This window comes from Anser brachyrhynchus (assembly GCF_964034855.1).
Source record: "Anser brachyrhynchus genome assembly, chromosome: 13".
Classification (NCBI taxonomy): Eukaryota; Metazoa; Chordata; class Aves; order Anseriformes; family Anatidae; genus Anser; species Anser brachyrhynchus.
Window position 1 is genome coordinate 16,714,229 of NC_137708.1, and position 27,715 is coordinate 16,741,943.

At 46.9% G+C, this 27,715-nt stretch overlaps 2 protein-coding genes across 7 annotated transcripts in view; both read right to left on the minus strand.

Annotated features, from left to right (window-relative positions):
- Positions 1–27,715, minus strand: part of LOC308177135 (uncharacterized protein) — a 302,639-nt gene that overhangs the window by 13,696 nt on the left and 261,228 nt on the right. For both annotated transcript variants that reach the window (XR_013938914.1, XM_080553912.1), the window contains 3 exons: positions 5,252–5,405; positions 1,384–1,489; positions 489–573 (listed from right to left, as the gene is read on the minus strand). The gene's annotated coding sequence lies outside the window, so the exon portion shown is untranslated. The remainder of the gene's footprint in view (positions 1–488; positions 574–1,383; positions 1,490–5,251; positions 5,406–27,715) is intronic.
- LOC308177133 (uncharacterized protein) lies at positions 8,605–27,705 on the minus strand. 5 transcript variants are annotated; one of them, XM_080553908.1, is made up of 6 exons: positions 23,760–27,705; positions 23,363–23,421; positions 22,338–22,436; positions 20,531–20,576; positions 16,213–16,307; positions 14,496–15,438 (listed from the first exon to the last, which is right to left on the minus strand). In XM_080553908.1, the coding sequence occupies exons 1-6, from the start codon at positions 23,851–23,853 to the stop codon at positions 15,397–15,399; spliced, it is 435 nt and encodes a 144-aa protein (XP_080410034.1). In that variant the 5' UTR covers positions 23,854–27,705; the 3' UTR covers positions 14,496–15,396. The 5 variants fall into 5 exon arrangements, with proteins under 5 accessions (XP_080410036.1, XP_080410034.1, XP_080410032.1 ...); XM_080553910.1 differs by lacking the exons at positions 14,496–15,438; positions 16,213–16,307 and adding an exon at positions 8,605–10,811; XM_080553906.1 differs by lacking the exon at positions 23,363–23,421.

Genomic DNA, 27,715 nt, shown 5'->3' on the forward strand with positions numbered 1-27,715 from the left:
GGCTGTGGAGAACCCCAGGCACACGCACAAGGGTCCTACACATAACTGCAGCCAAAAACAGCCTTGCCAGGAGTGACACTGCCTGCTGCTTTCCCATCTAGCCTGCAGGTGCCTGTGTGGGTGAGTGGTGGCCAGTTTGCTAGCACACGGAATGACCATGTCTTCAGCCCCCATATAAGATGAAACCAGGCAGACAAGGGAATAAAAATAAAATACAATATTAATAATAATAAAAAAAAAAAACACAAGAAAAAGCCAAGCAGCGCTACTCTGGGAGAAAGAGAGGATAGGAGGCAAAGCTGCAAGCACAAAGGTTTCAGTGGGTCCAGATCATGAGCATGTTCAGAGGCAGGGACACCCTGAACTCAGGCATCACAGCTTCACATTTGCCTCCTGCTTCAGCAACAGCCCAGACCAAACCCAAGCTTTTCTCTTGCTTACATTTTTGCTTGCAATGACAATGCCATGGGTGCTGTGCTGGCGCTCACCTGTCTGAATGATTCTGCTTCTCTGGCAGGACGTAGCTACAGTCACACGGGTGGCTGGGCACAGCACCGCTTCTAAAGCGTGCTGCTGGGGAGAGCAGACCCAAAACGCAGCTATATATAGAAACCTCGCTTTGAAGAGCAGCTCTCCTACCCACACCACTGTCCTTACAGTACATTTTTAGATAACGAGCCCAAAAGTTGTTTGCCAGAATTTTGCACTCCCCTCTGAGCTTGCATATGCGAGCTGTGAGGAAGGCGAGGCAGTGGGGTCAGGGAGCACATACGCACTGCCCAGGACGTGCAATGTACCAAGAAAGCCAAGGAAGCAATGGGGAAGGAACCCATCATGCATGCTGGAAGCAAGAGCACTACCAATGCTTACTGAGAAGCAACAAAGCTCCTCTGTGCCCCTGGCTTCCTGTCCTGGTGGTGGCTGGAAAGAGCAGCACTCCGTGGCTGGGAGTGCTGCTGCAGCCCGTAGCTGTTAGCCAACACGTATTGCATTTAGTGACGCTGGTCATTTGGTTTAGCCTTTTCCAGCCACCGAGCATTCTGCCTGCTGCTACAACTTTGGTTGCATAAAACAAAAACAAAAAAGCAAAGACCCAGTTTAAAGTTCATTCGTCTGGAGGGGTGTGAGGTTTGTTAGGCTGTATTTCTAGGTAACATCCCAAGCAGATCCTCTGAGGTGGTGCTGGGGACACAGCAGGTCCTTGATTCAGAAGTGCACTTACATGCCTACGCTCACCGTTTTGCACCAAAGCTTTTATTACGTACATGTCAAAGTACAGAATGCAACCCTCAGAATGATGGTGACCAGTAGGGAAATGACCAAAAAAATGAATGTCCCTGATTGATTCCCTGTTCTGGATGTGTATCGTGCTGCTCCACGTACCTGCACGGTTTGCAAGCTGTGTGGTCGGTGTCACGTCGGCATGCAAAACGCTGCGTAGTGCTGTCGGCCTCCATGGGCAGCACCAGGCCCCAGCTCCGCGTGGGAACTGCAACATAATCAGTAAAGCATTTAGGCTGATATGTTTGTGACGTGACAGGACCGTTGTATGAATGACTCTGCACGTCAAAGCCATCTCTGCTTTATCCATGTGTGTATACCCATGGTATTACAGCTGAGCTTTTCCTTTTTAAGGAATCAGCCTTTCAATCTGATTGACGGTGCTGTGATTACAAATCCCTACCTAGCCCAAACAGAAAATTCTCTTGTTTTTCAGTAGCTAAGAAGCAGCACCAGGTTTTGCACTAAGTACAGGAGCGGGTCAGCAGCCTCCAAAGCACATAATGCACCATCTGGGCCAGGTTATTAAAGAATGACCTGGAATTGCATGTTGCTGTGGATGCAGGGGAATAGCTGGCGTTTCTGAGAGCATTTCTAAGCACTGTCCGCCGAGGGCTTTGCAATGCTGCACTAAGGAAGGACTAGCTGTTTAACCACAGATATCTTCTCCAAACTGCAGGTACAAATGGTAAAACTGTTTATTTGTCAAAATCTCTTACCTTTGCTATGGGAAAGAGACACCTGGTATTTCTTAAATGCTTTTAATATTCACAACCTTTTTTTTCCAGCACTCTCAAGGCAAATACGCATCCTGGTGAAGATGCGCAGCTTCTCGTTTCAGAGCCACAGCAATGTGTTACCTCTCGCGGATTTGACAGGGTCTCTTTGGTCAGCATTTTTCACAGGCAGGGCCACGCAGCAGCGATGGCTCAAAAGCGTTCCCCTGTTCCAGGAGCCCTCGAGGGACCATTTCCAAACACTGCTCCCCTCCAGCTCTCTGCTGTCAACACAGCAACCAAGGCCAGGCTAGTCACAGACACATTGTCTGAGGGACACTGAGCACTTTTCCTCTTCCTTCAGGGCTGGTTATAACAGCAACAGGAAAAACAAAACAGCAAGATGGGAACACTTTTTAAAATTTGTCATTAAGGAGATACGCAGAAAAGTTAATCCCCTGCAGAAACGGTTGCCTCATAAAGAAAACATCAGTGCCTGAAGAAGCGCTCTGGTCAGGGGCATCTTGTCACGTCCCTGTCACTGCCAGCAACCTTGTTTCCTCCTGCTCGCCAGCAGGAAGAGGAGCTGGTAATTGGATTTAGAGCAGCTATGGGGGCTGTATACACACAGAGCTTCGCACTCACGCTCTTCCTTGCCCTGTTGCTCTAATAGCTGACAGCCATAACACACCGCTCGCGACCACCTGGCTTTTATACCCATTGCACAGATGGAGGGGAAAGGGCATAACTTTTTTACTAGCTTTTTCAGAATAAACTACGGGACTAATTGGCTTATAACTAACATGAATTCAGGCGCCAAGAGGCTCTGTGGTGTCTTGTTGGCTGAGCCTGGTTTCAACCAGAAAGTCAGTAGAAGAACACATTGGGAGCTAACCTCAGAAGAGAACTTCTGATTCTCTTATCATCTGGAGAAGCAGTAAGAGGATATATTGTCATGTTTGCATCTCCTTTTAATCTCACTTTTACAAAAGCTGTGAAGCTTTTATGCATGAAGCAAATACTCTGTGTGTACATATATGTAGATTTGAGCCTTTGCAGGTTCACATGAAAGCAAAAAGCAGGTGGGCTTGTTCCCACAGCAGTTTGCCCTGGGTGGCGATGCCAAACAAGTAACAGCAATATCTAATGCCGACAGAGCCTGGGCTCCTCACACTCACACAACCACAATCCACAGGATCCTTTGAATCAGGGGGATTTTCCCTAGAACTGTGTAACTGAGGTTTAAAAGAAAAAAAAAATCATTCATGACTGTTTTCTGAACTGGTACAAATTGGAACAGCCCTGGTGACCTACCACAGGTATCTTACTGGTGTCACAGAAAGCAGTGTCTGATCTGATCCAAGGGCTTCATGACTGGGCTGATCCAGACTGGAAATGCTTGGAGACAGTCTAGCTCCTCAATTTAAGACTACCAGTTCCTAGTCAAAGCAGCGATTTTTAATGCAGGTTTTATAGAGGCTGGGTTGATGCTGTAACACGTTCACTGCAAAACACTGCAGAAGTGAGAAGAGAGCTGCAGGTCTGAACAAATAAGTCATTCACAGTAGGGAAAGTTGCTGCTGTCATTGTCTCAGAAAGTCCTTTGTCACTGGCTATTTCTTCATCCCAGGAGAGAGCTGTCCTTTCTGGATGAATGGTCTGAACGCAACTTTGCTGAGCTGCACTGCCCCAGCTGTTTTAATTTCAGCTCAGTGCTGGCAGACGTGGGCATTTCACAGATTTTCCCCCATCAGTCACTCCTGTGCAGACCAAGCTGGGGGCTTTTGGAGTCAAAGACATGTTAGCACATCTCAAAGTGGAATTGCTTTCCACATATTTATGCTATCATGCTAGTTCTTTCTTTTCTGTTTGGAAGCAGGATGGGGGTACCATTTGCTGCATCTTAACCCCCAGCAGTCAAACTGGTGCTTTTGCTGTGCCAAAAACAAAGAGCCTCAAGGCCTGCACTTTTACACAGTCTCACAGACCCGAATCCAGCCAAGGACCAGACAGGCAAATTGCTCTAACAGTGCAATTGCAAATGTTTCTGTCACTTGCTGCCTTACCTGACCTAAAACACAATCATTTTTATTTTGCAATTTATGTTTCGGTTTGGCTGGAGCCCAGCTCAGTTGTGTTGGTGTCCACAGCCAGCTGCAGAGAGCCCTTGCGCTCCCAGGGGACGCCTAGCAGACACAAAAGCCTCTGGCAACCACCAAGGGCCCTACTGCGACAGGCAACAGCATTGGTGTGTGGGTGCTGTGTGCGCACACACGAGGGGGTCAGAAAGGGGGGAGATCATTCTCGTTTGGTCACGGGGAGCCGTGATCACCTGCCTTCGCAGAGCCCTTAACCTACAGGCTGTTTTTCTGAGGGGAGATGTGACCAATGCATCGATTCCCTCTAAGTTTCACTCCCCCACAGATACAGGGCGGCAAGAGAGGAGTCCCTGGCCAGCCCTGCTGCTGCGGTGGTTTCACGCTATACAAAAGAAATCCAGAGCATTGGGACCAGGAAAAGAAAATAGGAGCAAACCCAATAAATACCCATAGCTGGTGGCACGAGCTGAAACGGGAGATGCGCTCTCTGGTCCAGCTCCCAGGACGGTTTGCGCCCGCTCTCTGAGGACTGCGAGGGCATGGGCTCCCTGCAAAGCCACCGCGTTTGGTCCCCCTGAATTGCTGCTTGAAGGCACCGCTGCTCGCCAGTGACAGTAAATGTGACAAAACAGGGGCTGTGAGACATAAGGTATGTATCCTGCCAGTGGCACCTGCCCCAGCCCAGATTCAGGCTGTGGTACTTGCAGCCTGCTCATCAGGGGTGGGCAGGATCGCTGCGGGGGGGACACACAAAAGAAAATGGATGGAGAAAACCAAGCTTTTTTTTTTTTTTTTTTTTAAACACAACTGCAGAGAAGGCAGTGTGTGGCCTGCCCATTGTGGGCAACACCGGCTGTGCCTGCTGCCAGCTGGCTGGGGAGGCAAGCGCGCAGCCAAACTGCTCAAGGATGTGTCATGCTGTTGTTATCCGTGTCGCTAGTGCAGTTGCCCTGGCTTTATTCTTACTGTCTGGATGTACCATTAAAGAAGTTTGATTTTGTTGCCTGATTACAGATGAGTGGTTTCAGCCTTGCATATAATGTAGTGCTACCTGGGGGCTCCACTAATGACACCTCTGGACAGGGAGAAGCAAGTTGTTTGTCATGTACAGATACGCTGTGGTTTAATGACAGAGTGGGAGGTAACAACACTTACCTGGCACAGGGAAACACACAACAGGGTTGTTGGGGTTGGTTGGGTTTTTCCCATCCACTTCCTACACCTTGAGCGCGCTGCCCCCCGATCTACCACCACGTGGGAAGGCACACTGCACAACTCTTAGCAGCAGGGACGGTGTTCTTGTTGTCACCTGGGGGGTGGAAAAAAAGCAGAGCACATATTCCAAAGGCAGCACCCACCAAAGCCCATGCTCACCATTAAAGTGATCCCCAGACACACCCATTTGAAGCATGATGAGAAGCAGGATCAGGAGCTAATGGGGATATTTTGGTTAGGGAATAACTAAAGAAAAACAAGGGCTAACAGCCCTGGAGGACAGCAATGTGGAGACTGCCCTCATGCTGTAATTCTTTTGGCTTTCCATGAAAAGGCGTGTTACTAATACCCAGACATGTAGACAGTTAAAGTCCATACATACCTTGCACCAAACACAAAGTTTTTGCTGGAAGGGAAAAGCTGATAGAAATTGCTGTAGAAGTGCCAGTTTGACTTCCACTCCCCTGGTTACTAATTCCTGTGCTACTCCGAGGTTGCGGGATAAGAAATCCAGAGAGGGCAATAGAAAAAGGAAGTTGCCTTCAATGATAGGCATCATTTGTACCTGCACAAAACAAGCATGACCTGTTCGTAACAGAAGGATCTGCTCACTTGAATCTGCTAACACGTACAGCCACTGCCAGGTGTGCAAAGAGCCTGAAGACTAGCGGAAGTATTGTGATGGATTGTGATGGGCCATCTCCTTGCCAATGGAAACAGATGGTTTAAATAAATAACCATGTCTCTGCAGTGTTTCTATCCAAACATCGCAGCAGAGACTCTTCAAGTGAAGCTAAGCATAAAGAAACAGCCAGTGAGGCCGATCACGGATGCCGTCCCAGTCTGGTCTAGCAGAGTGCTGAGCACAAACAGCATGCAGACTGCAGGCTGAGCGGACTGCAAAGAGACTTTCAGCAAACAAAGGTGGAATTAATGACATAGCAATGCTTGCCTAAGTTATATATAAACTGTTCCCTGTGACTTATGGCTTGTATCAACTCAAAATTGCTCCTGAAGAAGTGTTATTATTTGGCTCCTGAGAAGTGAGCTCAGTGCTAATGCTGGTGGCTGAATGCTCAAAGGTGCTGGGAAGAGGACAGGGCATCAGCAGACACACTTGCAAGCATGCTACTGTCAGCAATTTCAGCACCATTTGAAAGGAAAGGCACGATCAAGGGCTTACAGAACAAACAAAGCTGGTACTGATCAAAGGGAAGCCGGAGCAGAGATCACAGCATCTCCCATAGCAATTGCAGATGCCCAGGGACCAGCATGGGCAAAAGTCTCTCTGTAAGCCTGATTTACACACACCTCTCACTGCCCCTGCTGTGCTGAACATCTGCAACACCATCGCCCCTCCTGAGAAAGCAGTAAGCATTCCTAGCCCGACAGTCCCAGAGACACCATCCACCCCATCCATGGCCACGGCACCTAGCAGCATTTCTGCAGGGCCTCAGCCACGCCACCCCTCCTGCTCCTGTCCCTCTGGGCAGCTCGGGGCTTACAAAGTGATACCTTTCTTCTTTTCCTTCCTCTCTTTCCCTCCCTCCCTCTTTGCTTTCATTCCTTCTTTTCGTGTTTAAGCCATTGCCTTCCCGTTTCCCAGACATTTTCTTAGCATAGCTTGTTCAGAAAACCCAGACCTGAGTCACCTCCCCATGCTTCCCTGCTCCGACCAGCACTGAGAGCTGGAAATCCTTGGTCAGCGAGGTGATTCACAAACTCCTCCGCTTTCTACATGTTTTCCCCCCCAATATGCTGCAATTTACGGGCAAAAAAATTCTCTCATTATCTGCCAGCCCGATGACAGTACAGAAATAGAGCTCAGAGCGTGCATTAATTTGTGACAAGGAGGCTGCTGTAAAGTTAGTGATCGGCCATTAGCTCTGCAATGTTGTAACAGCTAAAACAAAGCCACCAGTGAGTCATTTAACAGTGACATCTCTTCCAGTGACATTATTCCTTGTTACCACGTAACGGTGCCTAGAAGCCTACCATTGGAAACACACCGTGCCTGTGTGCGTGCCCACCCTCACCCCATTCATTTCAGTAATGAGCAAAATCAGCACACCGAGACGTGAGGGGTGCCCTGACACCACCTGGCACAGGGGACATGGTGCAACTTGTTATTGCAAATAAGATTTTCCCCTTATTTTCCCCATCTCCTTTTCCCTCAGGCCCCTCCTCACCCCACTGCTCAGGTGCCGAAGTCCCAGCTGCTGAGGTTGAGCCTGTCTGGGTTAAGTAGACATCAGTGGCTTGGATCCTAAGATTGCTTCTGATGTGACTGAAAGGGCAATAAATGGCATAATTAGAGCTCTCTTAAATTTAAAGTAAGTCTGAGGGAGGTTGGACAACAGCTAAATAGGACAGCTCTGATGTATCTTGAGAGCAATGGCTGAGGCAGGAGCATGGCAGCCCTTTCTCAACGTTTGCTGGGTTTAGCACTTTGTGTTATGTCAGTGCTTCCTTTGGGCTTCCCCTTTCTGGCTGTCATGCCAGCAGCCAGTGCAGGTGCAGAGGGCACCGTATCGCCCCAGTGTATCGCCCAGTCCTGCTCCACAGCCTCCTTTCACCTCCTCTCACTGGAGCAAGCAGTGAGAGAAGAGGCCCTTTGGTTTGCAGGGCTCATGGCTTTCCCTCGAGAAGTCCTTTCCAGTCCGCTCCCTGCTAGCTCTCATCTCTTGCCCTGCACTAACCCTTGCTGTCCTCCATCTCCAACCAGACCGCGGTGCCTCCCTGCATCCAGTCCTCGAGCGTTTGTCTATGCACGTCCTGCCAGAGCTTGGGCAGGTTTTTGTGCACATCTGCAGAGCTCCCTCCTTCAGACTCTTGCTGTGGTGCAGAGGCTGCTAGTGTTCCTGCTTTTCCTCCTGAGCATTCTCTCTCACTTCTCCTCCGCCCGTCTCACTGGGGCCTTTCCACCAAGCAGTCCCAGGCAGGCATGGATGTGTTGTGAGCGCTGGAAGTTAGCAGGAAGCTGGGTACAGAGGTTACACCTGCTACTGCTGACGGTGGGACAAGGCACCAGCTCCAGGAGCTATGAACACAGCCATCTCCAGCAGGATGAGGTGCTGATGCACGTGGCACTTTGCAAAAGAAATTCACAAGCTCACGATCACAGGAATAAAACCTGAGCTCTGGTGCTGCGTGCGAACAACACAAGCAGAAAAACCCAGGTGGAGAAAGATCTCTGCTAGCAATGGTGCACAGCCAGCCCTGAGGTCCCAGGTGGGATGGAAATGCAGCATTTGGGCAGTGCACCTTGCTGGCAGTAACCGAGGGCTCTCACACTGCCCCGGGGCAGCAACACAGAAAAAAAAAAAAAAAAAAACAAAAAAAACACACCACCACCCTCCATGAAATGCTCCAGAAAGAATACGGTGGCTTAGGCACCATCTTGGCTGCCTGGGAAGGCTGGTATCTCAAATATATTGTATCAAGCAAAAATTAAGTTTAAAGTGGAAGCCTACATCCCATAAAGATGCGAGGAAGATAACGGCAAAGAGATGAACCCACAACAGAGGAGGAGAGAGCTCCTTTTCCCAGACCGTGTGCTGAAACCACAGCAGGGGTGAAGTTCTGCTACTGAGGTTTATGAAGTGAGTGCATTATCAATAATATTCTTAGGAATATCCCTGAGTGCAGCAAAGCTCACATTAACAGCACAATTAAAAGAAACAGCTGCATCAGATGAGACTTACTCATGCCTGCACTAAATTCTTATACAGTTAGTGCTGGTGCACGGGGCCATTCCTCCAGCCTGCACCCCAGCACTCACCCCACAAGGCACAGCTAAAGTTAGCCAGGTTGGCTGGGTAGGAATTGCACAATCTAGCCACAAATTAGCAGATCCAAAGGACGATGCTTAACATTGTCCACGATTCTTCAGTTCCCACTCAAAAATAAAGCTGCTTGGGAGACTAGGACTTGGCAGAAGAACAAGTGAAACCCCAAAATAGTATGTGGCTGCATGCTCTCAGTACAGAAAGTGCTAGCTAAATGATTTAATTAACTTGTGTTAATGAAAAGTAACATTTTAATAGTCTCTCCTTCAGATCCTCCTTTTGCCAAATGTTAGGGTAATGCATTTTCAGATGTGTGGACTCCTCCTAAAGCCCAAAGAGTTGGAGGTTTCCCAGGGGCAACAACCACATGAGTACTGCAGAGTCCTCCCTCCCTCACTGCAGGTTGTTCTCCGACACCTTTCAGGGAAACACGTGTGTTGAAAAGCAACGGGAAGAAATAACCAAGGCCCATCCATGGTTCTTGGTTTCCACTTCCACTGCCCTCAGTTCAGAAAGGCTCTTAATGCCACGGTTGCATGCCAGCTACATTTCAGCCCTCAGACTGCTTTTTAAAAAAATGCAAGGCTTTGCAAGGAGATGCCCCAAACTGACCAGCTGGCTAGACAAAATTACCTAAAGGGAGGGGTGTGGCAGGACACCTGTGCAAGTTAAATAAAAATATACTTTTAAGGTCAATTTGGGACACAAATCAATATTTCTATTGATAGAGAAGAAGCTAAATCAATTCCCCTCCTTAGATTTCATTTATACGAGGGAAACACCCATTGGTGGGTGCTGTGCCTACTCATCCAGCCTTATTTCCATGGGAAGTAAGTAAGGAAGGAATCATCCCTTCCCACCCAGCAATATTTTTGAATCAAAATCCATCTCTCTCCACTTAAAATAAAATGGAAGGAAAAAAATGGTTTTCTTTTACACTGAGCAATCTGCACCATTCCTCCCTCCCCCAGGAGCATCATTCTAGTTTTCTGTGCTTGGTTTTGACTTCTAGAGAGAAAAGGGGGAGGAAGGGTCTTTGTCTCCTGAGAGCAATACATATTTTGCTTAAGATGTCCAGGTAAAAATGCCAAGGAAGTAGTGCCAAACCATTACAATGGGTTAATTTTGAAGCCATCCCCTTTGTCCTCTGTGATGCTGATGTGATTTCTCAACTATGTCTGCGTTCAGAAAAACACCTGGAAAATATTCTCGAGAGAAGCATTCACGCCAGAAGACGACCCGTGCTGTAGCCAGAGCTTCTCGAAATCAATACAAGAAATAAATACCACTGGAAGTGTTTTTGAAAGGAGACAGTTTGTATGACGACAACTCCATTTGATTTCTAAGTCCCAGTCCTCTCCCTAGCATTCATCTATGACAATAGATTGATGAGTTTTCTTTGACAAAAAAAAAAAAACTTGCCAAGATGGGCTGCTCCTTGTTACTCTGTTCTGCTTGCTCCTTAGGTGTTTGTCATTAATGGGAGAGAAAATTGCCTTTTTCTTCTTCACAGAAGTACTGGGAACGCAGAAAGTTTGTATTTTTGATGCATACCGAGTTCAGCAGAACAGGAAAAAAAATTGATCCTTGCTTTCAGGCAAAATTTATGCTCTATCAACATTCACGTTTATTTGTGCAAGTGGCAGCCCTATCTTCCATACGTAGGCTTTCTTTTTGCACAGAGAGCAAAGAGGAGAGAGTGCTTTAAGCGGCTGCAAACAAACGTTGTGAAATCAGTACATTACTGAATTAAAGAGTGTTACCATTTCACATTTCTTCTCCTTGATAATGCCAAACAGTTGAATTGGAGAGCAAAGGTTTTTATGGTTTCTTACTGCTCTGAGCTCTGCTAATTATTTGTCTTATGTTGTTAGCCCAAGAAAGGACAGTGGTGAGGAGGGAAATCATAGCACATGGCTGTGATTCACTGTGTTCAGCAGGTGTATGAGATACTTCACAAAATCCAGAGAAAAGGGGATTCAGAGGGGAAACAATACACTAAAGCCTTTCCAGGTCCCGTTATTGCCCAAAAGGTAGGAACAAGGATGCTGCTGAGGAAAGCAGCTGAGGAGCAGGAGGGAAGGAAGGACTGGCGTGGGAGGAGAGGCAAAATATCTGCCCAGCACTTGCCTCATCTCTCAGTGTCGTATTAATGAATTCTGCACTAAGTCAGAGGCAAAAAGGGAGAGAGGAGCTGAACACAGTGGGGGAAGAGGAATTCCTACTCCAAATCCAACTCTTCTACCTACTCATTTCCCTAATGGCAAGGCAGCAAAGTATCTAGCGGATCATTATTTTTCTCCACTTTCCATTTGACTCCACAGCTTCACTGCTAGGGGGGAGCAGCAGTGCCAGGAAACCCAGCAGATGGGAGGTTTCATGATCCTTCATGATTCTTAGACATTCCAGGATTTTTTCGTGTCTGATATTTCAGATGTAAAAGAAATAAAAACTATTTCAATGCTGGGGAGAGCAGTGTTGTTTCCACCCAGATTTCCTGATCAAGCTCATGCAGCAGAGTGCCCACAAATGCTGGATTTCAGCTGAATGTGAGAAACCTGTGGGCTTTCACTACACAGCATTCTTTTCATATCAGTGGACACACACATCATGCAGATAAATATCCTTCTCCCTGTGGCATAGGGTGAGATACTCCCAAGAATCAATGGCAATCAATGGCCAAGCAGAGACCTCCACAACAAGTACATGGTGCCCTTACAGCAGGAACATGACGCCTTTGCCCATTGCAGAGCCATCTCCCTGATTGAGACTAGTTTCTATTATCATTCTTTTGGAAGCTGGGAAGGAGAGGAAGAGACTTCTAATAGCTGCTTCCTAAAAGACTGCATCAGATGAACTACCACTGAGGAATTTTGATTGAAAAATCTGTATAGCAGATTTTTGTATAGCAACCTGTAGCAGGTTGCAGTCTAAACAAGGAAAAAAAGCACATACCTTTTCATTATTGCAGCAAAAAAAAGTTAGTGACCAAGTCCATATACCTGGTCTATAAGAACTTCCTAAAGAAAAAGCCCCGCAAACGAGTCAGCCTTGCTATGTGACAAGAAAAAGACCTACACTTGTCCTGCAGGTCCCCCAGCTCCTATCAGCCACAGACTATTTTGTTATTTTTAGGATCTCAGGTTGCAAACTGAAATTTCAACTGATATACAAACCATATCAAGCAAGAACTTCGGGATTTCATGTCAAAACAATGTTTAAAAGGTCACAATTTTCAACACATCCCATTATTTTGTGGTACTAAAGATCTGCAGGAGCCAAAAGCCTGCACTTTTTCCCTGCCCATCCTGCAGCCGTTTGCACTTCTGGCTTTACCAAAAGACAGAGGGCCAGAGAGGAGCTGCCCACAAGGTAAGCCCCAGAGGCGAGGTGCAGGCCGGAGGGACGTGCTGCCCTTTGTGGCACAGCAAAGGGCCAAGAGCAGAAGAAATAGGCACCACACTTGCACATTGGGATATTTAAGGAATGTGAGCTGCTAACACAGATACTATGCTACTTGTCTCTGTCTTTATAGCTGTTTGCAAAACACCAACATAATAAAAAAGGCATAACACAGGTGGAAGGCAGGAAGGCTGCCGTACAGACGGGGGGACCTGTTGGCCAGCTGGGCCCTCGGCGGGACTGTGCTGAGCACCTTGGGCTCCCGCAGCCAGCGTGCACCACCCTGCGACACTGCCCAGGCACCAGCACACAGCACCTGAGCAAATGCAGCCTTGCAGTCGCGTGTCCCATGGGTAACTCGTCTGCACAGGGACGCTCAGCAGTTGTCCCACGTGTCTTGGCCCTTTGAGCAATGTCTCCTGCCCAGACAGGGGGAGGAGAGCTCCCCCCCAGCTATTTCGGTCCCGGCAGCAGATGGAGGAGACAGGTTGTGCTTTCTCAGGAAGCACAGCTCGGCAAGGAGAGGAAGGGTGTGATCCTGCCTTGCAAAGCAGGGAGCTGTTCCTGAGCTGGGTAAACAAGGGTAAGGAGCAAGGCACCATCCTTTATTTTAGCACGGAAACAAAATTAACCTTCCTCACCACTGGCCAGATTGACCTTTCCAGGTAAGCTAACACCTAACTTCCCACTGACTCTTGCAGGAGCTTGATACTCAGAGGTTTACTATCAGCCTGCTTTGCTAAGTGTAATAGAAAATAAAATTGTATACAGTATTTTAATGGGTTAGTGATAAGGGGGATGGATTCATTGCTGCAGGGACCGGGGAGAAAGTTAGGCATCACGGAAGGGACTCCCAGCAGAGCTGGGCTTGAAGCAGCCTGCAAAAAAGGCCATTGTTATTTACACACAGAATTGGAACAGTGCCAGGACGATTCCCATATATATATATATATTCCATTACATATATATACATATATATGTAAATAGGACCACTGAGGAGGGAAAGGCACTTAGATGAGACCTAATGCTCCTCCGGCGGGGAGGACCCATCACATGCATAGAGAATTCCTCCTCTCCATTACCCTCTCTCAAAACCAGCTTAACATTATGCTCATCAGCTCCACAATTAGCATTTTAGCTTACTAAGGGAAACAAAAACATACAAAAACGTAAGAAATAGTTAATTAAATTTAAATTTAATTCATTAAAAATGAGCTTTGAAGCAAAATTGTGTCAATTACCTCCAACTTCTCAGCAGGCTAAATGCAGGGATAATTGGTTCTGCAGCCGTACAGGCACAAGCCTTCATAAAAACCTGTGATTAAAGGCCAGATCCTGCCCATCACAGCCCACGATGGAGTCCGGGGCAGGAATGCCTGCACAGACAGAGGCAGGAATATTTGCTTTGTCTGAGCGGGCTGGCAGGAGCACACCGACAACCCCACATTTTCCTTGTTGGGAGCATCCTGGCAATCTCATTGTTTGTGCTCACAGTCCTGTGGTTATGTTTCAAAAGAGCAAAAACCCACGAGAGGAAGGTGCTGCTGGAAAGAGCCACATGCGACCACAGCATATTAGCCAAAGCTCACTGAGCATGATTGAGGGGTACACGGGGTTCGCTGGGAGCAAGTTGCAAGGACAGCTGTAAGGATTTTTGCTTTTCTTTTTTGCTTTACACCTGGTTTGGGTCCTGGCAGCAAGGAAGCATCCTATGCTAGATGTTGGCCATGCCCCCACAAAAAGTGTTTTCCAAGGAAATGAAGCAGAGGAAAGGCACCACAGCTCTTCAAAAGAAAACCAAAAGGTGACCACCATGAGAAGAAATTTAAGATCCAGCCCAACGTCCTCAAAACAAGACGATGACTTTGGTCCTGCCTTTGACCAGGTTTAACCCCTCTTTGCAACCCCAGGACTAAAACCCAACTTCACATCTTGTTTTCCACTACAGAGGCCTCCAGTCTTGCTGGGGTGCTTTTGGCTTTTTGTGGGTGAAATCTGCCCTTAGAGAAGGCTGCACCTGCCTCCACCACCCAGATCTCACAAGCTCCTTTTCCAGTTTCCTCCCAGTTCCACGCACGATGCCACATTTATCGTCAAGGCTCTTAGTGCTAAAACAGCCCAGCTTCAAGGCTGCGCAGTGGTGTACCCATCTGAGCTTTTGTTATCTTCCAGTCCCTTGGGACTCATTAAGGTCTGAATTAGCTGACTGTCCATGGCCTTAATTAGTACTTCAGCATTCTGGGAAGCAGCCAAGGCTTTTTTAACCATTGCTCCTCACCAATGGCATCAGCTCCCTTCTGTAGTTTGGAGGAGGCAGACCGCAACAGCCTTGAAACTAACTGAGACAGGCACATATCCCCTTGCTGCTTTGCACTACTTTTATCATTAACTTCAACGATTAACCCCGGGAAGCACACAGTGAGGATGCTTCACAGGACACTATGGAAATGCAGCTTGGTTTTGTTTTGCAAGATGGTTCTGCTGAAGAGCAGAGGGATGTTAAGTACAAACACCTGGTGTAGTGCTTTATGATGGGCAGGGGGAAAAAACAAGAAAGTTTGTGACTCAAGGGTACAGCCATACACCGGTCTTGGTCCTAGCAAGTCTGGAGGAAGAAGTGTTTGATCTGTCACTTCTTGCAGGCTTGGGGGAAAAAACTGCTGTTGCTGGGGTTAGGCTGATCTGCACCCCTTGAGATATAGCTCCTGTTGTTTGCTTTAAGGAGAGATGTCCCGTACAACTTCTAGCAAAGCACTTAAGGAAATCTGTGCCTGGAAAGAAGGATGAGGGCAACAACATACTTGTGATGCACTTTGGGATCCCCCAAAGCTTGCCCTGCACTGACGTTCCTGACGTATCGGTGGTTTTCAATGGCATTTCTGGGCAAGCATGAGCTCAGTGACCTCTGCAGCACCTCATAGGTTGGGGACAGGAGCCCTACAAATAAGGTAAAGATATACATTTGCGTTATCAGTGCACTCTGACAGCCTGAGGACATGCTGGTCTCCTCAGAGGCCTGAAGCACTGATGCCAAGTGTTGGTGAGTGCAGCACCAGGCATGTTCGGGAGGTCTGGGGCACCCCTCAGATCCAGAGGGGCAGCACACACCAGTGAGGTAGCTGGGCTTTTTTTTTTTTTTGAAGCCATACAGCTCCAAAGCTCTTATAGAGCTGCAGAAAACTATGTTGTGTTCAAGAAGCACAAGCAAAGAGTCTGTCAGTACTGTAACCTCTAGAAGTAGCAGTGGCCGTGTACGCTGTGTGCCTGCTCAGTGAAAATCACCACCACAGCAGCATCTTCCCCCAGAACACAGCACATAGCTCAGGAGCTGAGCCACAGCATCCCCTGCACTGGCCCAAAGACAGATGGAGAGAGATGAGCAGCAGAGAAATGGGAACCACAGGACCAGCCAGCAATGCTAACTGCCACAGGCTGCAGGAGGGGCTGTCATGCTGAGGACTGCATCCCACCAGAGCTCATCAGAAGGCAGCCAAGAACAGGCCCAGGCGGTGTTGCATTTATTAATTTGGACACAAAGCCTCTCCATCACTGCTGCAGGCAGGGACCCGATGCTGTGCTTGGCAGCCACCCAATGGCACAGATCAGCTTTGTTTGCCAAGGGAAACGATGTGCTCAGGTGCCCCAGGAGCAAAGCCACCTGCTTTACCAAGCCCTGTGACCATTGATGAAACAAGTGGCTCCTCTACTCACAAGTCCTCCCATTTCTGGTCTGAGTGCTGTAACCAGAAGGTGATCTAGTTTCATCACTGCACAGCAGAGCAGCTGAGAGTCCATGCCTGTCACTGCTATGGAGAAGAGCATTAAGCCTTCACTGGCAGACTGATGAGAAGTCAAAAGTATTCCATATACGCTCCATAAGTTCGAGAAAAGCCCTGCTACAAATCCCATTTCAGAAGAAATAAGGCCAGTTGGCCCAAACTTGCCCTTTCTTCCCCTTTCCTTGACACAGCTTTGTCACACCAGAGAGGCAGCACGCTGAACCTGCGTGAAGCCTGGTGCAGCTCAGTTCAGGGACTGCAGAGTATATGAAGTCCACCAAGAAGTCATAGTAACTCTTCTTCTACACCAGAAACAAGCGTTAAGAGACCTATACCTGCAGTCCCACTTTCTACAGCACCAGTGAAAAGAACATCAGGATATGGTCCAGGACCAGAACATGGCTTCTCTTGGCTCAGACTCCAGGGTGAAGGAAGCCATATGAAGCAGGTGCAGACTTTCTCCCGGCAATGCTTACACTCCAGCCAGCAGGTACATTAACATGATCTCTGTGGATCTATTTTAAATATATTTTTTAAAGACAGCTTTGGATTCAAAGCTGTTTTCTATATAGGACACATCCAAGGAGTCCTGGGTTACCCAAACAGAAAACAAGAGCCTTTCTGGCACGTCCATTTGCCTGGCAATCAATACAATCTTTTGCTTTTTCACTCATTTGCAGTGGGCAGCTGAAGATGGGGGCATTATTAAGTAATGCAAGTTATGCCTGTAGCTCCCACCTTCAGTTCCCAAACTCCCTGTCCCCTACAGTAACTCAGGAACTGCTTTTTAGTGCAGGACTCTGCAGGGTCAGGCCATGCCCACAACCATCACTGCATTAGCAGAGTTCAGAAGGGATTTTTGGATGGGGCTGGTGAACGTGTATGTGGTCACAGTCCCACATTACGCATACAGCTCTGATTATCAGGCGAGTCCAGGCTTTCTGCAATCAGGCCAGCTTATGGCTTTAGGCTTCCCACTTGAAATTAGGTTAAAAATAGCTGCCCTTTGTTTTACTGAAAGCCTGGGCAGTAGTGACCTTTTGTGTCTAAGCATCTCCTGCAATGTGCCCATTAACATTTAGAAGATGGTCTTGACTCCGATGAGCTACTCACTCTGCTTTCTAGACTTCAGCTCTTCCAGCTGGCAAGCACTTCTCTTCAGAATCAGCCCTGGGCAGAGCACACCCAGCTCTGGCTGGCTTTAGCAGGATGAAGCCATGCAGCACAGCAGGGACACCCAGCACCTTCCAGGCCTTGCAGGGTCTGGGCAAAGCACCCATGCTGCTGCCACCCAGCTCCCCTCACTTTCTGCTCTCTGCTTAAACTTGGCTCTCCATCTTCTCCTGCATCCTCATAAATCCGTCAGGGATGAGCCAAAGCTCATGCTGTCTCAAGAAAAGCATTTATTTCTGTGCTTTGTACTCAGCAGAGGTGGGTAGTGTATGGCTGGGACAAGCACCCAAATGAAGAGCTATAGACGCACCCTTGTCCACCCAGCACCCATCCCTCAGAAAACCAAACAATTCCCTAATGGCAATCTTCACTTCTTTCATCTACTCTGATCTTCAAGGCAGAGAGCTGTCGTGCAGAAGATATTCTGCATGTAAGTTAAAACCTGGCCAAAAGCTTTAACTTCCCATCAAAGGATCATTGCACATACCATATCACTACCTGCACACAGTTTTTGGAAGCATGAGACCCAGTGGGCTAGCTCCTAGAAGCAGGCAGGGAAAGCTTACAGCTGAGATTCTGCAGAGAGCCACTGACAGAAGCAAGATGGAGAACTGCAATGCAAACCAGAACTCAAAACAAAACACGACAGCCCTATTTTTATCAGCTACATTAAGTGAAAGGCAAAATAGATAGGCACAGCACGGGGGCAGATTAACACCAGCCAGAACAGTGCCTGTCATTTGTTAAACACTTGCCCACAACGAGCACCTCCTCCAACTCAGCAGCATTTGTGAATTAAATGAATGCAAGCCCACTTCATCATGTCCTTCCACAGGAGGTTCCCCACCAGCCTGCACCCACCCAGAAAAGCAGCCAGTGGAGAGAGAGGCTGCATGTCCCAGAGGAACCCTATCGACTGGCCCTGCTTTGAACAGGCTGGGTAAAAACTGGCATCTCCCAGTTACAGAGGTGGTGAGGCTGCTAGAGACCAGGTGTTTGGCTGTTTCAAAGTGTTCTGCTTGCCCAGCCTTCTTATATTTCCCTTCAATAATAATACCATGAATAATGGCATGATAATAACACCATGAAGCCTAGCACATTGTTTCCAACCAGCCTACCCACCTACTCCCCCCCTCAGGGAGGTAAGTGCTGCATCCCTGCCCACACGATCTTTTAGATGAGCGTCTCAAGACACGGGAAGCAAGTGATCCACTGCCAAAGGGCTTTGATGGAGCAGATGAAGCCAACCTGGCCCCTCCAGCCCACAGAGCAGGAGCAGCACCTGTAGCATCCCCACACACTGGGGACGGTCTCAGCCACAGCACTGGACTAGAAATAAAAGACTGCCTTCAGGAAAGGATGCCCAAGCATCGCAGTAGAAAGACAGTGCAGGCTTCTCATGCTGAGCCCATAAAACAACACTTGCCACTGCAGTACTTGTGGATAAAGCAGGGAACTGGGAACAACTACAGAAGAATTGAGTGGCTGCAAGTGAACTAGATCCACTGAAGATTGTTTGGTTTCACTGAGCCATCTTATTTGTTATCAAATGTGCTGTGGAGCAGTTAACGCAATTTTTATGACAGGTTGAATCCAAATGATTCTGTATTTATAAACTGCTAAAAAAAGAAATAATCACATCCTGTCCTTGAATGTGATCCTGACAACAGCAGCAGTGGAAATCAACGATTTAATATAATTCTTTTCAAAGGAAGAGTCATTTCTGGAATAAGTGCAGAAATACTTCTCTGCGGAAGAAAGTGGATACCAATATTTACTGCCATGGGTGCAGAAGAATTTCTGCAGTTACTCACAGTGGATGTCAAACACAAGACAGCAAACAGCACGGTCCATAAAAGTATTCCTAGCATCGCTCCTCTGAACATCTTCATCTTTTTCCCCCACTGTTAACTACTGAGATTTTTAAAAATGACAACATATCTGCTAGAGAAAATAAGTGGAACATAAAACAAGCAAGAGACTCAGCTGTAAAGCCAGAAGACACTTAATTGAGCAGTGCAATAGCATTGTTTTCTGAGATTCAGCAACAGCTGAGGAGATGCATATTAACAGGGCAAAGGTTAATGCACTACCAAGAATTTACTTACTTTTCTTTCAGCATAAAAGATAACTACAAATGGGGTTGAAAGGACATTTTTCTGTGGTCACCAATGCCTCAAGCCATAGAAGTGCCAATCTGTCTCCAATAAGCATTCAATAGAGCACAGCTGGAGGCAGAGCCATCAGCCCCAGCAAGGCCCAGGACTGTGCAGAAGTGCAGGGAGCTGCCAGGCTGCAGGTGAAGCCCTCCATGGGGCTGGGTTTACACAGAGTATTCTCCCCACCCCCCCCCCCCCCCCCAGGGCTTTGAGGAGATACCAACCTCTCCCCCCCAAAAAAAGAGGGGGAAAACATGCATGTTTGCTGGCATCTGTGCCCCCCTCTTAAGGAAGCATGGGAGGACAGAATCAAGCAGCAGAGCATCTCAGAAGATGCAGGAGCTGCATCTCAGAGGGATTCACTTGCCACCTTCCAGAAGATTTTCCCCAGAAGGAGATAGGCAGTACAGGTCAGCCTGAGGTCTGGAAGACAGCAGGTGGCATGGTCCCACCTGACAGCCAGCTCCGTCCCCTCCCATGGGGAGGAAGACTAACAAGAGGCTTTCCAGCCCCTGAAGACTGCTACAGGTAGGATGATATTCCCACCTGGACAGCTAATTGCAGGAAGGATGACAGGGCAGAAGGTAGGGAGCCCCAGTCCTTCCAGGTTACCTAGAAAAGTTGCAGAACCTCCACAGCAGAGCAGCACTGTGTCATTTGTGCTGGAGCGCAGGACAATGACGACTACAAGAAAAGGGACACACAGAACCCAGAGCAACAGATGGAAAGCCTTGGATCACTCATAACTACTGAGGAGCCCACATGGCAAAGGAGGAAAACTGAAGAGGGATTCAATTTCATGGTGCAGGTTGGTTCTCAGCTACCTGCCATAGGACTGGTTCAATCGCTTTTCTTTTCCCTGTGGAAGAGAGAAGAAAAAAAATCTTTTCTGAGCTATACTACAAGGTTGAATCTCACCTGAAGACTGGCCAAGGACAGCTTCTGAGGAAAGTTGTGCTGACTTCTGAAAAAGAAGAAGGACCGAGAGGTACAGTCTGCCCGAGTGGTCACACAGAAGCTGGTAGGATTTACTGCAGCAAGCTGGACTTGGGGACAACTGAATGCCACGTTGCCATCTTTGTGCATGCCACCAGTGCACAAAGATGTATAAAAAGAAGCAATGCCTGCAAGGGACAATCCCTGAGAGGTCCCTCAGCAGGCATCAGTCTGCACAGAGCCCTTCAGCTCACTTCCCTGCTAGCAAAGGCCTCACCCTCCTAGTTTTAAGCCAATATCATGATTTTTTGGAGAGGAGCAAGCAGCGAACATGGGTCTGGGAATGTTCAGGATGGACAGCATTGCATTAATAAACAAATGCTGTTAAAAACCTCAGTGTCCTGAGGCACATCAGGAACCTACCACTCTATTAAAGCAGCAATCACTATTTTCTTCATCCTTGGTTGTCCACTGTAACAGCTATGTTATAACAAATCAGTCACTGAAACAATGAGTCTCCTATAGCAAATATATTATGTAGGACTTTAAAGAGCTCCCCCACAAAGAGCTTTTAAAACATGACCACTGAGAAATGTTAAGTTCAGTTTGCCCTGCAGTTCCCTAAGGACATGCACAAAAGAATTTCGCTGTGCTCCTCACAAAACTCCTTTCTACCTAATTCTTTTTGTTTTCTCTCCATATCTATTTGGATCTTACAGTGGCTTGCCTTATCTTATTGCAATATCTTCCTTTCTACAAGCATGTATTGCCTATTGCCTCGGGAATTCTTGAACTCCCAAGGCACTTTCTTTTCCAAAACAGGACACCAGGATTTTCAAGCTCAGACTAGTAAACAGATGAATTTTCCTTCCATTTTCACAAGAGTGACTGGTAAACAACTAGCCCGCTGTCTTTTGGCTGGACTTGGAAGCATTTCTTAATTCTACCCCCCCCAAATGCCCATATAATTGTTACCTGGAAGAAACTCTTCTTCAAGGCTGGTCATTTTGCAGGAATAAAGCCTGCGTCCCCTCCTATCCCTGCAGGAAACTGCGCTGAGCTGCTCTGTGAAGAGCAGCCACCACGCTGGGGTCAGCAAGGTTGCTTCTGGTTCACAGTGGTTTAATTAGGAGCAGAAGCTGCTTGATATAAGAGAGATTCTGCATTCTTCTAAGAACACCTAAGTGGTCTGTCAAGCAATCTACTAACAAAGATTTTTTGTCCCTGGCTGCCTACATGCATTTATACACAGTCCATCCTGCAGTCTATGATATAGCAAGAGGTATTTATTTATTTATTTTTACTATTGGCCATGTTCTTTTCTTGGGAAATGGTCCTATAATGTGGATTTATTTACACTATACCCTAGAACCATGGCAGGTCTTTTCATTTTTGTCATGCCTTCACTCTCTCTCTTCCACCTTCAGAAGCAAAACCCCCAGGAACAAAGCTTACTGAAGCTAAGCTAACGGATGGCTCGCCTCGCTCCAGGTGGACAGGACAGGCATTCAGTCTGTCCTTAAGGACAGTTTTACACATCTCCCTCCACTTCTTTTCAGAGGGGTAGCTATGGCTACCATTACATGGAAATAGTCAATTCAGGTTATGCCTGCGAGCTGTGATTCCCTTCCTCCAGAAGGTCACACCTTTCTCAAGAGCACCTCTCCTGCCTTTACTGCTTAACGAAAGGCACAGCACAGAAGCTTCCTTCCTCCCTGTGGCTTTTGCTGTGAGCTACCACTGACAAACAGCATCGGATTCTGTGCCACTGCATCTTTTCCATCCTCACCTGCTCTTTTCTGAAGAGCTTTGAAGAGATGTACCAAGCTCTGGATGTGGGTTTGAACTGAGCTGAAGCTCCTGGAAGCAGCAGTGAGGTTCCTGTCTCCTGTTGAGATCAGAATCATCCGTAAAATCCCTGGGGGAACTCCAGTGTTTCTGCATTTAATAGCACAGCCCAGAGTTCAGCTCTGGCTATCGGGTATCTTGATCTTGCACATCTTGGATTTAGAAGTCTCTTACACAGCAGGGCCAGCCAGGGAGCCATGACGACTAGCTCTCCTACTATTTCTTTAAATCTATCTATTAATATTCAAGTTTGTTCTTTTCTGAACTCATTTCACCCTCTTACCAAAGGGGATTAGAGTCCTCAACATGACCCTGGTCTGTTCTACAAGCTTCCAGCATATAAGCTGGACAAGGAGATGATCCAGACCAGTTCAATCTACTGATTACTAGAAGATTTTATTACATGCTCTGATGTTTGTTCCTGTTTCCATATCTTCTTCTAGCAGGGAGTCAAGAAACTGCCTTGAAAAGAGTGAACAACTTAAAACCAATAACAGTGGTAGCAGCCAGGCAGCTCTTCAAGCTAAAAACACCTTTGCAGGAACACACACAGAGGTTTTCTGACAGCCACCAAACAGCCATGACACATCTGAACAGCTTTTGCTTAAATCCCTGAGTTGGCCTACCAGAGGCAGCTACAGGGAAGCAGAAAGAGTTTACAAGAAGAACAGGGCAGGGAGAGCACAGCACAGACTGGTAGCTAGTTCTCCAGGGAGCTAGGAAATGCCTCCCCTGGGAATTTCGGCACATCACCTTAGCATGCAGGTAGCCACAAGACAACCTGCTCAGGTGCTTAGAAGAACCTGGTAGAAGCCACATGAACAAGAACACACCACAAACACCTAGAAGAACCACCAAACCCATGAGTGCAGGTACCCTACACCTCCCTATCATCTGGGGGGAGAGGGACAGCAGCAGACAGAGCCTCAGCCCACCAAGTACCTGACTCCCCCCCCCTTCACCCACCTCCCAGGCACTCAGATGGGTGTCTGTAGGGAGAACCCAGACCTTAGGGAAAGCACCATCTGACAAGAACAGTTAAAAAACAATGCTTGCTCACAGCCACCTTGCAGAGCAAATAGCCATAGGTCACAGAAGTCATTTCTGCAGAAATGACATCATTCCACCACCAGCCCAGCCCATTGCAGCTGCCAGCCACCAAGCCTGGAGCTGGCTGGATGAAACCCAGCACCGACGTACCTGCATCCCACTGCTCACACACATCACCACTCACCGAGCTGCCCCACTGCTCACCACCTCACCGCAGCCTGCCGAGGTAAGGTCAGCGCTGCTCCAGAAGTGAAGAAAAGGCCTAGAAGAAAAACCATCAAGCCCCTCAAGCCAGCACCACCAGGCCGCTCACCTCCTTTGGGGTGGCTCTGCTGAGTTTCTGGACCTCTCACCTCCTCACCCCCTACAAGCAAACAAACCTTTGCATTGCTTAGCCAACCCCCCATAGCACCCCCTCATTAACATTTATTGTGCACATCTGATTACAAACCTGGAGAGAGCCTTCAAAGAGCTCAGCTGCTGGCAGTTAAAAAGATTACTCACTGGCTCAATCTCCAAAACCTTCCTTCAGGTGTAGAACTCAAGGTAAAATCGCAGAGTATCTTGTTTTTCACAGCTCAAAGAAGATTTTATTTTTCAAGGCAATATAGAACTGCACCCTTGGTGCTCATTATTTGTTGAATTTTGAATCAAACGCTCAAGACTTCGATGTTCAGCATCTAAATCGGGTAACAGAAAGTGTATATTGACAGAAACCCCTGTGGAGACACACAGCAAGTGCGTGCAGCGCCTGACATTTTCAGCGCAGCACTTGGTGATGGGAATGGATCCGGAATTCCACGTGGAGCCCTGAATAGCATCAGGAAACCTCCTGAGCAGTAATGTCTCCATTTCAAGTGATGCATCGTTCATTCCCTAATAGTTCATAGCAAGAAAAAGTGCTTTAAATGGCAGGGAGCAGCAGCACGGAGATATAGCAGTGCTGCTCTTCAGGATCCCATAGAAGGGAAATGATGCGCTGAGGGTTTAACTTGGGTTAATCACAGTATAGAGATTTGTGCCCATCAGTCTGATCCATGCTGAACTTACATGATAAATCACAGCAAATCTGCTAGGCAAAACGAGATTTAAGCCCAGACAAAATATAAAGGTCCTGCATGCATTTCTATGTATTCAGAAATAGACAGCAGTGATTGAAATGTGTCTGCTCAAATGGATTTTCTGATAGGAAACTTTTTTTCAATAAAATGCTGTGTGAGATTTTTGTTTGTTTGTTTGTTTGTTTTACTTTTGATAGGATTCATTTCATGTAAATTTGGATATCTAAAAAGGAGGTACTCAATCTAGGCTGGTCACCTAAGTTTGCTCTCTACAGAGAGCAATGGCAAAAAGAAGTTCTAACTTGAGAGGCTATTTCTACCCACCCCTACTAAATGTTGCTTCAGATTTTTGTATTCTGTGTTTTTAAAATGAGAACTCAGAAAATAGTACATCAAATACCTGCAAGAGCATCTGAAAATGGCGCTGAGGTCAATTGGTACTTGCACATTTTCCTTTTAAATTTATTTCTGACCAGTGTTGAGAAAACAAGTATATTAGCAGAAATTAGAGGACATTTCAAGTTGTCTGGTTCTCAGAACCATATGTATTTGCACTCAGAGAGCAGAAATAGTAATGGGTGACCTAAGCCTCCACTCAATATTGGCTACCGTAGCAGAAAATCTAAATATAGAACTGAGCAAGGGAAGACTGAGAATTGCTCATAAGATTTATCTGATGAATAACTGGTACCTCCCAGAAAAGATAGGGTCTACTTAAGAAATTTGCAAGCTGTTCACAAAACAGTTGTAAGCAGAAACAAAGAGGCAAAGTCAAAGCAAATTATTCACTCCGTTCAGATTGCATTGTTTGAACTGACGCAAAACTGAATCCAAGTTTTAAGTAAATGCTAATTGTGTCCCATTTTCTAGCCTCACTTCACATTTTGCTGAGAAATTAAATGTCAGAATGTCCCTCAATGTGCTCTCTGAGAAATGAAGCTCTCTTGAAGTCTTTTAAATTCCTAATCTTATTGTGCTTAAATGTTATTCCTTCAACTGAAAGAATAATTTAATAAAATACCATATATTTTCGGGTGGCACATCAAAAATGTCTATTTCACCAATCTTTTATCACATCAATTTTCTATTCCACTTTATCTTATTGGAACACTGAAGTTCATCCCACTAAGCTGCTTGTAACTGTTGTCAGAAATCAGTCCTAAAGTTTTTCAGCTTCTGGTTTACTTGATTTTGTTTCAATCAAGTGACAGCATCTGAAACATTTCTCTTCTGAAAAAATCAATGAATACAGAGAAAAAAAAAAGCTATATATAATTTTTTGCCAGTGTCCTTGGATACCATCAAGAGGGATTTAATATTTGGGGTGCACAACAAGAGCACTGCTGCCCAAATCGGGTACATGCTGGGTTTATGTACAGGGAGTCACACTTATAAGCAACACCCTGACTTATTGAAGGATAGGAAACTGTTGTTCCTACATCAGTTTCATGTCAGCCTGGCTTCAAAGCCCCCAGGCTAGGTTGGTATTTCCATGAACCCTGGCAAAACACAGCGTCTACTTGTCCCTTGGTGCCAGTGGTGGCACTAGCGGTCTTGTGGTTGATATCCTTTCTATATATTTATGCATTCCCCAATGAAATCACCATAAAAATTAAAATGCTCACCATAAACTGCTCACCTGGAATTTCTGGGAATATAATTTCTATGCCATTCATTCAGTGCTACATGGTTTATGATCAAGCCTGACTTGATTAATACTGAAAGTACTTAAAATGAAAAAAAAAAAAAACAGAGAAAAAAATGTTTTCCCTATTTATCTCATTTTTTACTTGTTTATTTAAGTCGGAAAATTAACTAAAGAAGGATGCCAGGGACATGCCTCCAGCAATCTGTTTTTGCACTGCAATTTTTCTTTCCCCCTCCTCTCCATAGGAGAGATCATTAACATGAAATGTGAGGGGACAGGCCACGCTCCCACATCACTCACTCCAAGAGAGCAATTATTTCTAGCCTGATTTGCATCCCGCGTGCTCCTCTCGAGCAGGGCTTGGGCTGCGAGCGGGACCAGATGGCTCAAGGAACCACACAGCAGAGGAAGGTGCTGGGATTTATTCACCAGCTGCTGACGTCCACCCCAGAGTGCTGGGTCCTGCTGGTGGGTGAGCACATTTTTACTTGGTGATCAGCAAACCTTAGCTCCCTATAGCATTTCCCATGCCAGGGTACTTCATATAGGGGAAAACTGTGGCACAGAAGGCTTGAATTGTGCAGGGCTTCCGAGGGCCATGTCCTGCTGTCTGCATCTCTTTGGAGGCAACATGATGGACCATCAATTACTAACATCAGCAGGAGAAAGCAGGGCAGATGCTGAGGAGTAAAAGATGAGCTAAAAGCAGTTTCCTAATGATCTGAGTCCTCCACAGCACAGAATCTCCATGTAAAACTAATATGCAAGTACAGTGAAGTGATCAATTCTGCTACTGCCTGGCAGCGCTACCGCCTGCAGCAAATTAATGGGGGCAATCTCGGCCAGCGCGCGCAAGTGCATGGGAGTCACTTGCAATGAAAAGCACTCTGTCTAGAGCACTTGGCGTGACTAATTGAGTATGACTTATAATTACTTATTATTGCTATCTTAGTCTGAGCTCCCACATTATCGTCATCATGGAAAATTCGCACTGTGTTTCGATCAGAAGAATATCAATAACAGATGTGATACAAAAGCATAAAACTGCATAGAAGCCTGTACCTACAGACACTGTCACCACAGGCATGGGGTGAGTTAGGACAGCCACTAGAAGCAAAGCGCCAAAGAGCGGTCCCAAAACAGGGGAAGGCTGTGATGACCTTTCCGTTCCTATTTAAAAGCGTGTGAACTGCAGGGCAGGAGGGTGAAAGGCCACAGGAAACTAGGCCCTTCAGAGCTAAGCGCTACCCACCCACACCCCTGCCCAGTTATCTTTGTATTTACCCTTCCCTGGGAGTGCCAAATGCCCCACGGCGTCAGCCAAGTCTGCGGCCTGCCGTCTGCATGCAGCACTCCCCTTCCCACCCTGCCCTTGTTTCCCTCCGGTTTCTCTGTAGTTCGCCTGTAAAATATTTCATGGGTTTTTCGGGTGAGTCTCCACCCCATCCCCATTTCCTTCAGAGCCGTGACGGAGCCATCCTCGCAGCCCTTGGAAGGAAACTGGCGGCTTCACAATGCAACTTTATCAGACCCAGACACGTAAATGATTTGTCAGAGAAT

What these genes read in the sequence shown, in the direction of transcription:
- LOC308177133 (XM_080553906.1), bottom strand. Translation starts at nt 23,853, where the DNA reads ATGGGGGGTTGGCTAAGCAATGCAAAGGTTTGTTTGCTTGTAGGGGGT. An exon ending in GCAGAGCCACCCCAAAGGAG is followed by an intron (nt 22,437 to 23,759) that starts GTGAGCGGCCTG and finishes TGATCTCAACAG; the next exon opens with GAGACAGGAACCTCACTGCT. An exon ending in TGTCCTTGGCCAGTCTTCAG is followed by an intron (nt 16,308 to 20,530) that starts GTGAGATTCAAC and finishes TCTTCTCCATAG; the next exon opens with CAGTGACAGGCATGGACTCT.